General features: G+C 38.8%; 1 protein-coding gene across 1 annotated transcript in view; it reads right to left on the bottom strand.

Moving 5' to 3' along the window:
- Window positions 1-12,865, bottom strand: part of TRHDE (thyrotropin releasing hormone degrading enzyme) — a 214,615-nt gene that overhangs the window by 162,985 nt on the left and 38,765 nt on the right. Inside the window, exon 3 of the mRNA XM_062584629.1 lies at window positions 7,878-8,004. Coding sequence (XP_062440613.1) covers window positions 7,878-8,004 — 127 coding nt within the window. The remainder of the gene's footprint in view (window positions 1-7,877; window positions 8,005-12,865) is intronic.

Below are 12,865 nucleotides of genomic sequence, written 5' to 3'. Positions count from 1 at the left end.
TTACACTACTTTAGCCATGGATTCACATGCTTTTAGGCATTTAACCCTCTCTTGCCAGGTAAAAGTTCACATATTTTCCTAGTGATTCTTAAAATTTCTGCAGTCTTTGCATCTGTCAAAAGACTTCCCCCATTTTATAACTGCAGAGGGATTCTCTTCACCTTTTAGCCATTTAAAAATCAGGCATCACATCTAACCTAGTCAGTTCAGCTTACTGTATCTGCAGTTAGCAGAGGGACCTCACAGGCACCTCCTAATTTATGAAAAAATGAGTCATTTTCTAGAGGGACCTATGTTTCAGACTAGGTAAGAAACTTAAGGAACTAGCTTGGACTAGACACAGCTTTGACATGGCTAAAATTCAGTGAATCCCACTTCTGTGTTAGTCCTAACTGCTTGTATGACTTTACTTAGGAGCAACTTAGCAAAAAAGTCATTCTATTCATATGAAAGATTGCACATGAGGCATTCTCATGGCTCAAAAAGCATTCGCATTTCCACAGAGTCTCCTACAATCCCACATCCTGGTATACTGCCATAAGAACATTTCCCTCTTTTAATTTTTCTTTAATTAAGCATTCAAAAGCCTACTGATCTCATAAGCTGAGTAGCCAATATGGATACAGTCAGATTTGGTCACCTTCCCTTCACTATGGACTGACTGAGCTACTACTGGTAATAATGCTACTATCTGAACTCCTTATTCAGGAGGTTTGGACACTGTTCATGTCATAATTAAGATAGGAGGACAATAGCTGCATAATGAAAACATTTCACTCAAAAGAAGATTATTTCTACCAGGGCTGATTTATCTTGTTCCCTATAAAGCTGCTTTATTCCTATATGCAACTTTTCTTGCCTCCTGCAAACAGTATTAGACTCAACCTTGCACTGCACTAACTCACCAGAGATCAACTTCCCCTTAATTTCCAAAATCAATTACAATGCCCATTCTGAACTATATTATAGGAATTACTGGAATGAATTAGCTTACCATTTAACATAGTTTAGAACAATACAGTAAGATAAAGACTTAAGTGGAGATTATTTTTCCTTTCTTTCTTTTACTCATACCATGGACTGAAATACCTATTCATTATTTGTTTCAGTTTAATAACTCTCTGTTCTTTTACATATTTCAAAGCACTGTTTAGAGAGAAAACAATGCTTTCTCCTATGGCTAGAGATGGAATTTTTACCTCTGGAGCCCTGACCAGTTGCTGTTTTGAAGTGCTCACAGTTTAAAAATGTTTTAAAGAAAAAAAAAAGAAAAAGAAAACCTTCAAAGCAAAGCTTCAAAGGTCATGGTGCAAGTGAAATAGTTCATTCTGTGTATGAATCCTCTGTATCAGCCAAGACAGTCACATGTGCAAAGTCACTAGACTTGTTTTGAGCAGCTGGTCTCAGAAAATAAAAGATTTCAATTCTGCTGCCTAAACACAGGTAACTGCCTCATTTGAGATGCTCAGTGTATTCCAAGCACCCATGTGGAGCTGACAAGGATGACACAGACTAACAGGACCTCATCTGGAGGCCAGCAGAACCAGCAGTTAGGGGTCTTCAGAATACTCCAAGACATTTTAAACATTATCAGTTTAGGCATATGAATCAAGCCCTTATGCCTCCCCTCTCACCCCTCCTCTTTCCAGGAGTCATGTGTCCCACTCCCAGGACATCTCCCTTCCTATGCCTCTTTCTTCTCTATTCTGAACACTACACAACTACTAACTCATCTAGATTTAATAAACTTAATAAACTTTTACTTTCCTTTCCTCTCTCCTACAGGGTTGTGATGGATTCTCTCTCAGTAGAATCTATACATCTTTCACCATGACTGTATATAACTCAAACAGAAGCTACAGCTTTGATGCCAAAAGAACCCAATGAAACTCGAAGTGCCTTGGCATGTTATAGATCAGACCAGATCAGTATTTCTCAGATCTTCAGGTTGGCAATCTCTTGGTCAGGACAAAATAAAACAAACAATTGACAATCATTTTCAACTATTGCTAAAACAAGGCTAAAAAAGCATTATTGTTTTCATTTTATACATAGAGAAAGAAAAAATGAAATATCTTTCTTGACGTAATACAGCAATTCCAGCTCAGAGTTTGGGCAGGTGACAGGAAGAGGCCACTTTGTTGGGAACAAAGACAAAGTATAAGTTTCACAAGAAGCTGTGAAACTTTCAGCGGAACGAAAGCAGAGAAAGCAGGCATGAATCCGGAACTAGATCCATACTAAAAAGAGTAACAGAGACAGGAGGAAGGACAAACAAAGGGAAAGTAAGAAAGGAGTAAAAAAAGACAGAGTGTGGATGAAGATGATGAAAACCAAGCAGAGCAGAAGACAATATTGCAGTGAACAGGGCAGGAACCCGTCGAAGAGTCAAGCTAACAGTAAAGCAACTAAATCTAAATGAATAATTAATCACTAGCGCTCACAGTAAATCTTTTGGCCATCCTATAGAAGCATCGCAACAATTTTATTCCATGCCTCCAACACCTCCCACAGTAACAAGTAACAGCACTATCCTTCATCAAAATATTCACTGTCAACAAGCAAAGAACAGCAGATGTCCAAGAGTTTCCTTCAAAAGTCAAAACAATTCCCATTTGAATTTTAATTCTTTATATGGTTGAGCAATTTTTTACATCACAGGAAACAAACACCTTTAATTCTTCAATGACTCACTCTAAAAACTGAATCCTGCTCTCCAGAAATACTCAAAGAGCAAATGTTAATGGTCCAATCTTGTCTTCCATTGTGCACATATCACTGAATTCCTTGGAAAAATCACTTTCTGTGCTTGCATTCATGACTTTAAACAGTGTTCTGTGCTGCATAATGAAGACAAGAATGTATCATCTTGGCACTAACAAGTATGTGAGGTAATTAGTACCTTAAATATTCTTGTACGAAAAAGATATAAAATATATCAGACGTAACTCCAAAGTTTGCTGTACAGCAATTCTACATAAAAGAGACTTTTCAAAGTCTGGAAAAAAAACATTTTTTTCATTTTTTTCAAGATTTTTTTTTTTAGAATTTTTTTTATGTGCTCACATATATTGTAATATTTATAAATGAAATATTGATTCATCTCCAATGTCCTCAAAACAAAACAGCAAGGAGATTTGTATTCATCCTTCTGTAACATGTGCAGCCATGTCTGAAAGTGGATTCACCAACTGTTCATATTACCACCTTTCAGAACACTGTCAATGAAAACGAAAAAAGCCTAATCGAAGCCTAAACTAGAAGAGCCCAAGCCTAAGCCTAGGTTCTGCTCAACCCCGTTCCCAGCTCCCCACCACAGCAGAAGGTAGGGCTGAGAACCCTTCCTAGGTTAACCATATTATGGAAGCTTAATATTGTAACTGTCACTTCTAGCTCCTGTGTCAGTAAGACATTCTTTCTTCTACCTAGGCAGCTCCAGAGGGAGATTCTGCCCACATAAGACTCAAACCATCCTCAGGCAGAGTTTCTCTCCATTGATGACATGGCACTAAGAACCTATGGCAACCAGCTTGTTAATTTAGACATCCCAGTTGAGAGCATAAGGATTGGATCAATCTGAGCAAACCGCCTTTGAGCTAGGCACTGTGTGTCTAAACTTTGGGACACTTATGTTCCTTTGTTCAGGAAAAATGAGACCCAGAAACTAAAAAACCTTCACGCAGATAACCCATTTATGTACACACACAAAAATCTGATAGAGTGTCATAACTTACAGAAGTTTCCCAGTTTCAGTACAGAGTATTCTTGAAAAGATATTCCATGGTCCTTTAATAGAAACACTGTAGAAACTGGAAGACCGTGAATGTAAGAATAGCCCAATCAGTTCAGACAAAAGGACCTCTAGCTCAGTATCCTGGTATCCAGCAGTGGTCACAGGCAGTTGTTCAGCAAAGAGTAAGAACTAGGAAGAACGTATATTATTCTCTCAAGTATTTTCCAGCCTCTATTTTTAGACTAAGGAGTTTCCCTCAGTGAAGCTCTTCTCCAAGTATTTGTCCATATCGCCACCCAAACCTATGGAAATCTTTCACACTTAGAATGTCTTTTGACTAGGAGTTTCACAGATTTACCATCTGTTCTAGGAAGACTGATATCTTTTTGTTTTCGCTGAACCTGCCTCCTGCTAACCTCACGGGATGGCCCTTTATTCTTGGCTGCAAGAGACAGTCAGTCCCTCCACTTCATACCATTCACAGCTTAGAGTCACAACTTTTTGAGTGTGAGGAGTTCTAGTGTACTTAATCATTCCCCAGAAGGAAACTTTCATGGTCTTGATGATCCTTATAAGAAAAAGCTCCATAGATACAAAGAAAGTGTTTTGTGTATTGTAAAATGGATTAAAATTAAGTATTGCTACAAATACAAAATTTTATTTTGTATTCACCAGCCACAGAAACACAATTAAAAACCCTGCTGCATACCTTTTCAGAATTAAAGCCCTGTGCCTTACCCTCCCCTGATTTTTAACTAGAGTTTATAATGATTTTATGGACTTAGAGGAATAATCTGCCTTTTCAAAGGCCTGAATTTTTTAGAAAGGGAATTCATACAAGAAATGTTAATTTAAAACCCCACACAAGCACCTTCCAATTCAGAATATGATATGGAAAAAAGTACATGTCTACAAGCCAAATAGAACTTTCAAGTGTGGAAATTGGCTATTCAAATAAGAAAATTCCCAATTCACATTCATAGCTAGAATTTACAGCACTTGGCAGCCAAATGTACTCCTCCAGTATATTCAGAAGCATGGGCCATGTAAGTCCCCCCGAAAGTAGTCACTGTATGGCAAACAGTTCCCTCAGATTCTCCACTCCTCCTAATAGTCACAAAGGCTACCGAGAAGCCAGAGGAGCCCACAGTAGACAACAGCAACTGCAAATATCTGAATGTGTACATGTAAGGGAAAAAAAGCCTGGTCAAAAACAGTCTAATACTCAAGAGTGTCAGGATAAAGTGGCTCCTATAAAGAACCCTACCTAATTTATAACAATCTCAGATGACCTGCACTAGTTTCAGTTGCCAACTCTCTATTGAAATGGACCTCAATGACACAACAAGTGAACACATGAACACAAATCCCTCTCATAAAGCAACACATTGGCAGCCTAAATGTCCTCAGATATGCCCCATACTCAGTTAGAAGGGATGACCATGCAGACAGTAGCAGCTCTTCATGAAGAGCTACAGGTTGGTCCCTTACCAAACAGCCTAACCCTCACAGCACAGCAGCAACGTTCACAGAAATCCACCAAATAGAAATAGCTCAGTTGACTACCACATCCCCACTAAAGCAAAAAGCCTAAGAGCCTAAGAAGTTTAACTACCTCAGGAATGTGAAGATAGTACAGAACACTGTGCCACACAAACACAGTCAGTGATGGAACAAAAGAACGAGCAGCAGCATACAGCATTGACACTAACAACATATCAGTCATTAATTTACACAGTGTCTGCACACAAAGCTGGTCAGTATTTCTGCAACAAGATTCTTTTGAAAAAATAAGTGTGGTTTTCAACCAAAATAATTACATTTGTGAAGGTTTCCTCTCGTCCGAACTGGATGATATATGAAAAATATGTAAAATTTTTCCTATTTTTATTTTAAAACATCTGTGCTTAAAATAGAACACTTCCTATAAAACTGACTTTTGTCATTAAAAAACTTTTTACAGGATAGCCTTTAATTTTCATTCCCACTAGAAGATACTTCCCATTTCCTTTATAAAGAAAAAATTCTAAAATATCCCACAAAAATCATCTGATTTTGTTAAAACCTTAACGTATAAAATTCTCTGGAGTGATGACAACAACAACATATCAGGTGACAGTCCAAAGATAAACTTGTTCTTTGCTTTGGATAGCCCAAGTATGTTTTCTCTACCAACAGAGTATCTTGAAGCACATTTCTTCCACAGCTGTAGCTAATGCTGCTTTGCCTCTTTTTCTGCCCCTCAGATGGATATCTGGAAAATTCTTTAACACTGCTACAAAACTACTACAGCAGAAAGACCACTGTGTATTTGTTTTCAGTACTTCTATTCACCTGCTAGAGTATTGTGCCTAACCTTCCATTTCCCATGCCAAAGAATATTTTTTCAACATTCCTTCAGGTTACAGACACTACCATATGTTTAAACTTGGTGGTGTTAGTGTTCTGTTGAACAGAAGCCAAAGATCTCAAGATTCTAGGTACGTGAAATTTTTAAAAATATTTATGTTACTGAAACAGTTTTTAATTTAATAAATCTTATTATATTTACATTAAATATAATGTTCTTTTAAGTCCTACCTAACGTACACAGTAAACTGAAAACTCTGTTCAGTCACGTAAGGTTAACTCTATTATAGAATAAGAAACTTGGCAATATTTCCTACAGTATCACCATAGGATAAATAATAGTTTTCAAATTTTATAAATGAAATAGTATTTCATATTAACATAACAATTTTGTTATAAATAGTTTATGAAAAAGTAGAGTTTGACTTGTGGCTATTCCTCCCCTCTTAGTCCCAACAAAACCAAACTAGAACATACTCTTCTCCTAAGAGGTATTTTTAAAAGATATCTTACAGTGTAATGATAACCCATAAAGCAGGTGGAGCTAAAAGGCTATATGTTGCCATTGTAAAAGATATTCTGAAACAGATACACTCACTATCGCCTGCTGTTTCCTGGCATGCACAGTATACTACCTGAAGTAACGACTGGAGTCCCATTGCTCATCCTTTTTCAGATTCAGAAAGATTTTGATTATTTTTTTCCTTTTTAAATTTTTCGGAATCGGTGAATCTATAGTTTGCAGTATGAAATCATCACTACATACCTGAAGCAAGGTATGGAACAACATGCAAAGTCTGATGTGCATGTCATGTTCAAATCCTTCTGCTATGTCTCCAGGAGAACACTGCTTGTAACTCATCATTTAAAGAGGACATGTAACAAATGCCACGTATTCTTATAAAAAATTCATTCACCCTCATCAAGCAACATCAATTACTTTATCTATCTCCTACACTGTTAGTTGTAAGACTAATAAAGCTACTCAGCAGGCAAGGAATTTAATGAAAAAGGCCCTGAGTTCCAGGGAGGACCACCTGTGGTTCCATCTCTAACACTTCTGACCAAATACAAATGACCAAATACCCTGCTGCTGAGCAATAGGCTTTTATGGATCTTGATCAAACATGCTCCTAAGGAGGGAGAGTGTAATAATATGGTATGAAATAATCCAGTGTGTTGGAGAGTAGATGACTGTGGTGAAAGGAGTAGAGGAAACTATTTAAAAAAATAGCAGAAATTGAAAGCTCTTATGTTTGGGTCATTTGAGCAGCAAGATACGTTTGTGGCCATTCTCCTCCACAAGCAACAATATAATCAAGCACATATTAATCATAATTAATAAACTACACAAACCAGCATAACAAATATTGCCTTACAACATGACAGGTTCTCAGTTCCCACAGACATTTTTAATTCTGTTCTCCATCTAAAGCTGAGCCATCCAGATGTAAGTACTGCAAAACAAACATATTCCAGCAGCTAGCTAATGAAAGCAAGGCCCAAAATAAACAACATCAAAAAACTAATCAATCAAAGTACTTTTCTTAGTGTCCCACTGCCTAATAAATTTAAGTACTGTCTGCTTGCTGCTCCTTTCAGTGAAAGGTTGAAGAAGGAATAATTTGGCTTCCCTTCCTCTGCAGGACATCTGAAAAAATCCTTGCTTACTGATCCTTCTAAAATAACCAAAACATTTCTTCCTTTGAAAACTTCCCAGTCTTCAGTTTTCTTAAAAAGGGTAGCTTAATTTCCCATTTTCTGGGTAAGCTTCATGTTTTAGGAAAAACCTTACCTAATTTTGGCAGGGAATAGGGCACTTTAAAATAATCTTCATAAAATTCAATGAGTCTCCTTGTAATATTTAGAGCATAGTCCCCTGATCCTCTTCGGATTGCATCAGGCCTTGCGTATAATCGTACCTGTCAAAAAACACAGAGAAAGATGGATCATTTTAGTTTCTCCATTTTAAACCTACCCTAACTGTAGAGCTGAACTACTCTAAGGTGGTTGTGAGGTGGCAGAGATATTCTGAAAGCCAAATGAGACTGCTGTACATTTGTCAAAACACGCTGTAGCGGAACAAAAAAAAATAACTTACACAATTAAGGTTACAAAGTTGAGAAAGTTTAAATCTCCTATTTGTTTCTGTTGCCAAATAAAAGACTTAACACTCTTTTCATCAAAATAAATATTCAAAGTAATCACTTACATGTGTTTGCTAGAGATATGATGGTAGAGTGGATTAGTATAATGGTTCTCTGCCTATTCTGAATGTAGGCAGGGTGCAATGGCTCAGTAGGAGAGAAGTTCACGGTTTGTTAAAGGCACATTATATTGAGCCCTGAAAGTATTAGTAGATTGCGAAGAAGAAAAAAAAAATCATTCTCCCTTCTCTTTTCTGGCAGTGACACAGTTAGCCTCGATGAGCAATACAAGACTGCAAAAACAACCATTTATAAGCTGATTCCTGTACACAAACAATTAACATTCCTGAAACCCTCTATGACTGCTCCAGGCCTCCGTTTTCAAAAAGCAGTAAGTTAAAGCTGTTTATACAAGTCACATACTGATGTGTTCGGTATAAAACAACTCACACATCCAACTTGCAGGAAGCACCAAGGCAAACAGAACTGAACTTCATAACTCACTACTCAAATGCGACCAGCTCCTGTTCAGATGAACAAGGTAGTGGAAAGCACCACAAGATTATTTCTTCGTTATTCCCCACCCTGACATCCTTTAACTTCTCCATACTGCAAAGATGACATAAGCTAATGACGCTTCTTAACCAAGAAAGGGATTGAAAGGAGGCAACTTTTCATACTGAAGTGTGAGTTAGACGAGTGGACAGTGAGGTGGATTGAGAACTGGCTGAAAGGCAGAGCTCAGAGGATTGTCATCAGCGGTGTGGAGTCTAGTTGGAGGCTTGTGGATATTGGCATCCCCCAGGGCTCAGTACTGGGTCCCATCCTGTTCAACTTCTTCATCAATGATCTGGATGAGGGGACAGAGTGCCTCCTCAGCAAGTTTGCAGATGATACCAAGCTGGGAGGAGAGGCTGACACACCTGAGGGCTGTGCTGCCATACAGAGAGGCTTGGACAGGCTGGAGAGTTGGGCAGAGGGGAACCTCCTGAGGTTCAACAAGGACAAGTCCTAGGGAAAAATAACCCTAGGCACCAGTACAAGCTGGGGGATGACCTGCTGGAAAGCAGCCCTGCAGAGAAGGACCTGGAAGTGCTGGTGGATGACAAATTGACCATGAGCCAGCAAGGTGCCCCTGTGGCCAAGAAGGCCAATGGTCTCCTGGGCCGCCTTGGGAAGAGTGTTGCCAGCAGGTGGAGGGAGGTGATCCTGCCCCTCTACTTAGCCCTGGGGAGGCCTCATCTTGTGTACTGTCTCCAGTTCTGGGCTCCCCAGGACAAGACACACATGGAGCTACTGGAGAGAATCCAGCGTAGGGCTACAAAGATGATCAGAGGGCTGGAGCACCTGCCCTATGCGGAACGGCTGCGAGAGCTGGGCCTCTTCAGCCTGGGGAAGAGAAGACTGAGGGGGGATCTTATCAGTGTGTACAAGTACCTGAAGGGAGGGTGTCAAGGGGATGGGGACAAACTCTTTTCAGTTGACCCATGTGACAGGACAAGAGGCAATGGGCAGAAATTGAACCACAGGAAGTTCCGCCTGAACGTGAGGGGGAATTTCTTCCCTGTGAGAGAGCCAGAGCACTGGAACAGGTTGCCCAGAGAGGTTGTGGAGTCTCCTTCTCTGGAGATATTCAATGCCTGCCTGGATGCAACCCTGTCTAACATGCTCTAGGTGACCCTGCTGAGCAGGGAGGTTGGACTACATGATCTCCAGAGGTCCCTTCCAACCTTATCGATTCTATGATTCTGTATAGTCTGATGGTAGCAACCAACATGGAAGAAGTCCCTGCTGAATCTCTAATGGTTGTGGTGGAGGGTCTGTTCCTGCTCCCTGAAATGCATAATGACCTACTTGATACAAACAGTACTCTGCAAAATGTCAGTCCTAATATTAATATCCGAGTCTTTCTACCACTTTCTGTGGTGGAATTAAATCCCACTCAGGATTCTGAGAAAAGCAGTAGGGCAGAAACCTGAAAATGTCAAAGCAAATATGAAGCACAAATATCAATTCTGAAATGCTTTTAAATGCTCTATTCCGGACTAAAAATGCCAATGCGATTTTTGGTTTCACTGAAATCATTATCAAAGGTTGCTTTATTGCTCATTTCCTGAACCAGTTCAGTTACCCAAGTAGAAACCACATATCAAACCTTAATACACTTTACTTGACAGCTCTGTTTTAACCCACTATCTCTTTAATATGGGTATACAGACACATTATTTTTCCTTGTATATTTTTTATCATTGTATCTTACTACAGACTCAGTACACAGTCATATAGAGTTATCATTTCTAATGTAAAACAGATAACACAATGTAACCTAGTGAGACAGGTAATAAAGCAGAGTTCACAAACACTACCTGAAAGCATATAAACCATTACCTAGACTCCTCCAAATCACTATTTCTAGTTGTTGCTTCCTTCCAAACAGTGACATATATGAACAGTATCCCATCTGTTAAACTAATACATTTTTTAATAAAATAAAACCACAGAGATCCCAATTCAACCATCTTGAAACATTTAGTTTATGGAACGATGGAAGAATCACAATTAGTATTGTGATGAACTCTGTTTTGTATCATTAAACCTTCATACACAATTTTGCGTAATTGCTTTCCTGGCACAGTAGACTGTATCTGCAAAGTAGGGAGGGAGGAGGAGGAGGAAATAAAGAGAGCCAGTCAGGTATGCAAAAAAATCATTCTATTTGACAGTGGCCAAATGTGTCCCTACTAAGGGATAGGACAATAAAAGGGAGAGAAAACGCTGATTCAATAGATACATACAAGAAAAATCTAGGTTCAACTTACCACATTACAATGCGGACCTTTTGGCAAATGCAAAAAGGGTATTTAAAGTGCACCAGAGATGGAGCACGGGTATCAAAACCCCAAAACCACAACAATGCAAATTTTCATTTGCCATCTGCCTAATGTTGAAGATGGTTTTATTTTGTCCGTAAAGTTTCCCTGCATGCCTCTCTGCTTGTCTAGAATCAACAGGGCTGCACAGCTCAATGCTAAGATCACCCCTAAGCTTGAACACAATTAGAAAACTAACTGTGCCTTTGCCCAAGTCTCTCAAGTGCTTTGATGTGGCAGGCATTCCCAAAGCATGCCAGCCATCTTCTTCTGCTCTTTCACAGAATAGTCTGTTATTAGTTCACTTGCCCAAAACACAGGAGACCTGATTTAGTTTCTTCTACTCTCTGAAAAAATTAGAGCTTTCATGTCCCAAGAGAATACCCTAAACACCTCATCACACGCTCTTCTGAACAGAAGAGGCAGCAGGCAGCTGTATCCTTCATACTGAGTGGGTGCCACTTTTCACAAAAGAACTGAAAATTCTCTATGGAAAGAATATGAAAGGAAATGAAGAGTGAAAGGTAACCAGGCAGTGGAGGCACTCATTAAGGAAGACAGACCCCTAGGAGCTGAGGGTGCTTCTGTATCTCAACAACATTTTAATTTACAATCCATGAAGGAACCTTAGTGGTACCATCTCAGGACCATACTGGCCTCAGGAAATACTCTCTTGGTTATCAGAGGTCTATTGCATGGGACTCTCTGTGACATTCTGATCACCTTGCCAGCTGTTTTGGATGACACATTCTGAGTGTACCCCTCATTTACTACATAAAGAATCTGGTCAAGAGTTCAATCTGAGGCCTAGCACATAAAAGGTTGAAACTGAAGCCCCTAACTTTCATGCACTGATGGTCTTTAATGGAAATGATCTTATTTTGCTCATGTTTTACTTCCAAATTCATAAAATGGAAATATTATTTCTTTAGCTTACAGGAATATTCTGAGGTAAGTAGCAAAGACTGCAAAGTTTTCAGATGCTGCTCTAACGAGGAGCTTAAGCAAATAAAATAAAATGAAGATTAAGACATGAGATTTGTGTGTTTAGCGTAAAATATTTCTTTTTGTTTACTAGTTTCATTTCAAAATGCAGATAGGTTGTGTTGCTTTACCACTAAGTAGGCTGGACTGAAAAATAATGCATAATTATTATATCGTTTCCCCACAAGCTGTTTGATCACTACACTAAGAACTTGATTTTACATAAATTTAAATAAGAGGAAGAACAGAAGATTTTCTGTAGGGTCAGACCTGCAGAAATAAAAGTAATGTGTGTTCTGCAATGAAAGATAAATAGGATTTTAGCTTAGGTGCATAATTCATCATTGACTGCAATGGCACTACTAAGGAGCTATTCACAAGGAAAAGGTTTGCAGTAATAACAACCACTTTGAAATAGCATTATTTTCTAATTTCTTCAGCTCTCATAGGTACTTCTGCTTCCTTAACCAGATCTCACATACATGCTAACATAAATAAATCCTAATACGTTTTAAGACTTGATACAAAGAGAAAGTCCAGGCTATTTTACACAGGCACTAACTTAAGCTTGTGTTTCAGGTGCATACTCAGTCTTTCCTGCTAAAGTGCTTATGTTTCCTCCACAATGAGTACAGAAAGATGCCTTGCAGAGCTTGCAGAGGAAAATCTCTTCAGCATAAGCGCTGGCACCAAAATTAAACCAGTAGAATCTCTCCCTGAAAGAGATATATCTATCCATTCAAAGGAATCTGTTTATCTTGCTAATCAGTACTAGGAATTAA

This window comes from Rhea pennata, chromosome 1 (assembly GCF_028389875.1).
Source record: "Rhea pennata isolate bPtePen1 chromosome 1, bPtePen1.pri, whole genome shotgun sequence".
In the NCBI taxonomy this organism is placed as follows: Eukaryota; Metazoa; Chordata; class Aves; order Rheiformes; family Rheidae; genus Rhea; species Rhea pennata.
The sequence above is the reverse complement of the archived record's forward strand: the minus strand, read 5'-3'. Positions and strand labels throughout refer to the sequence as shown.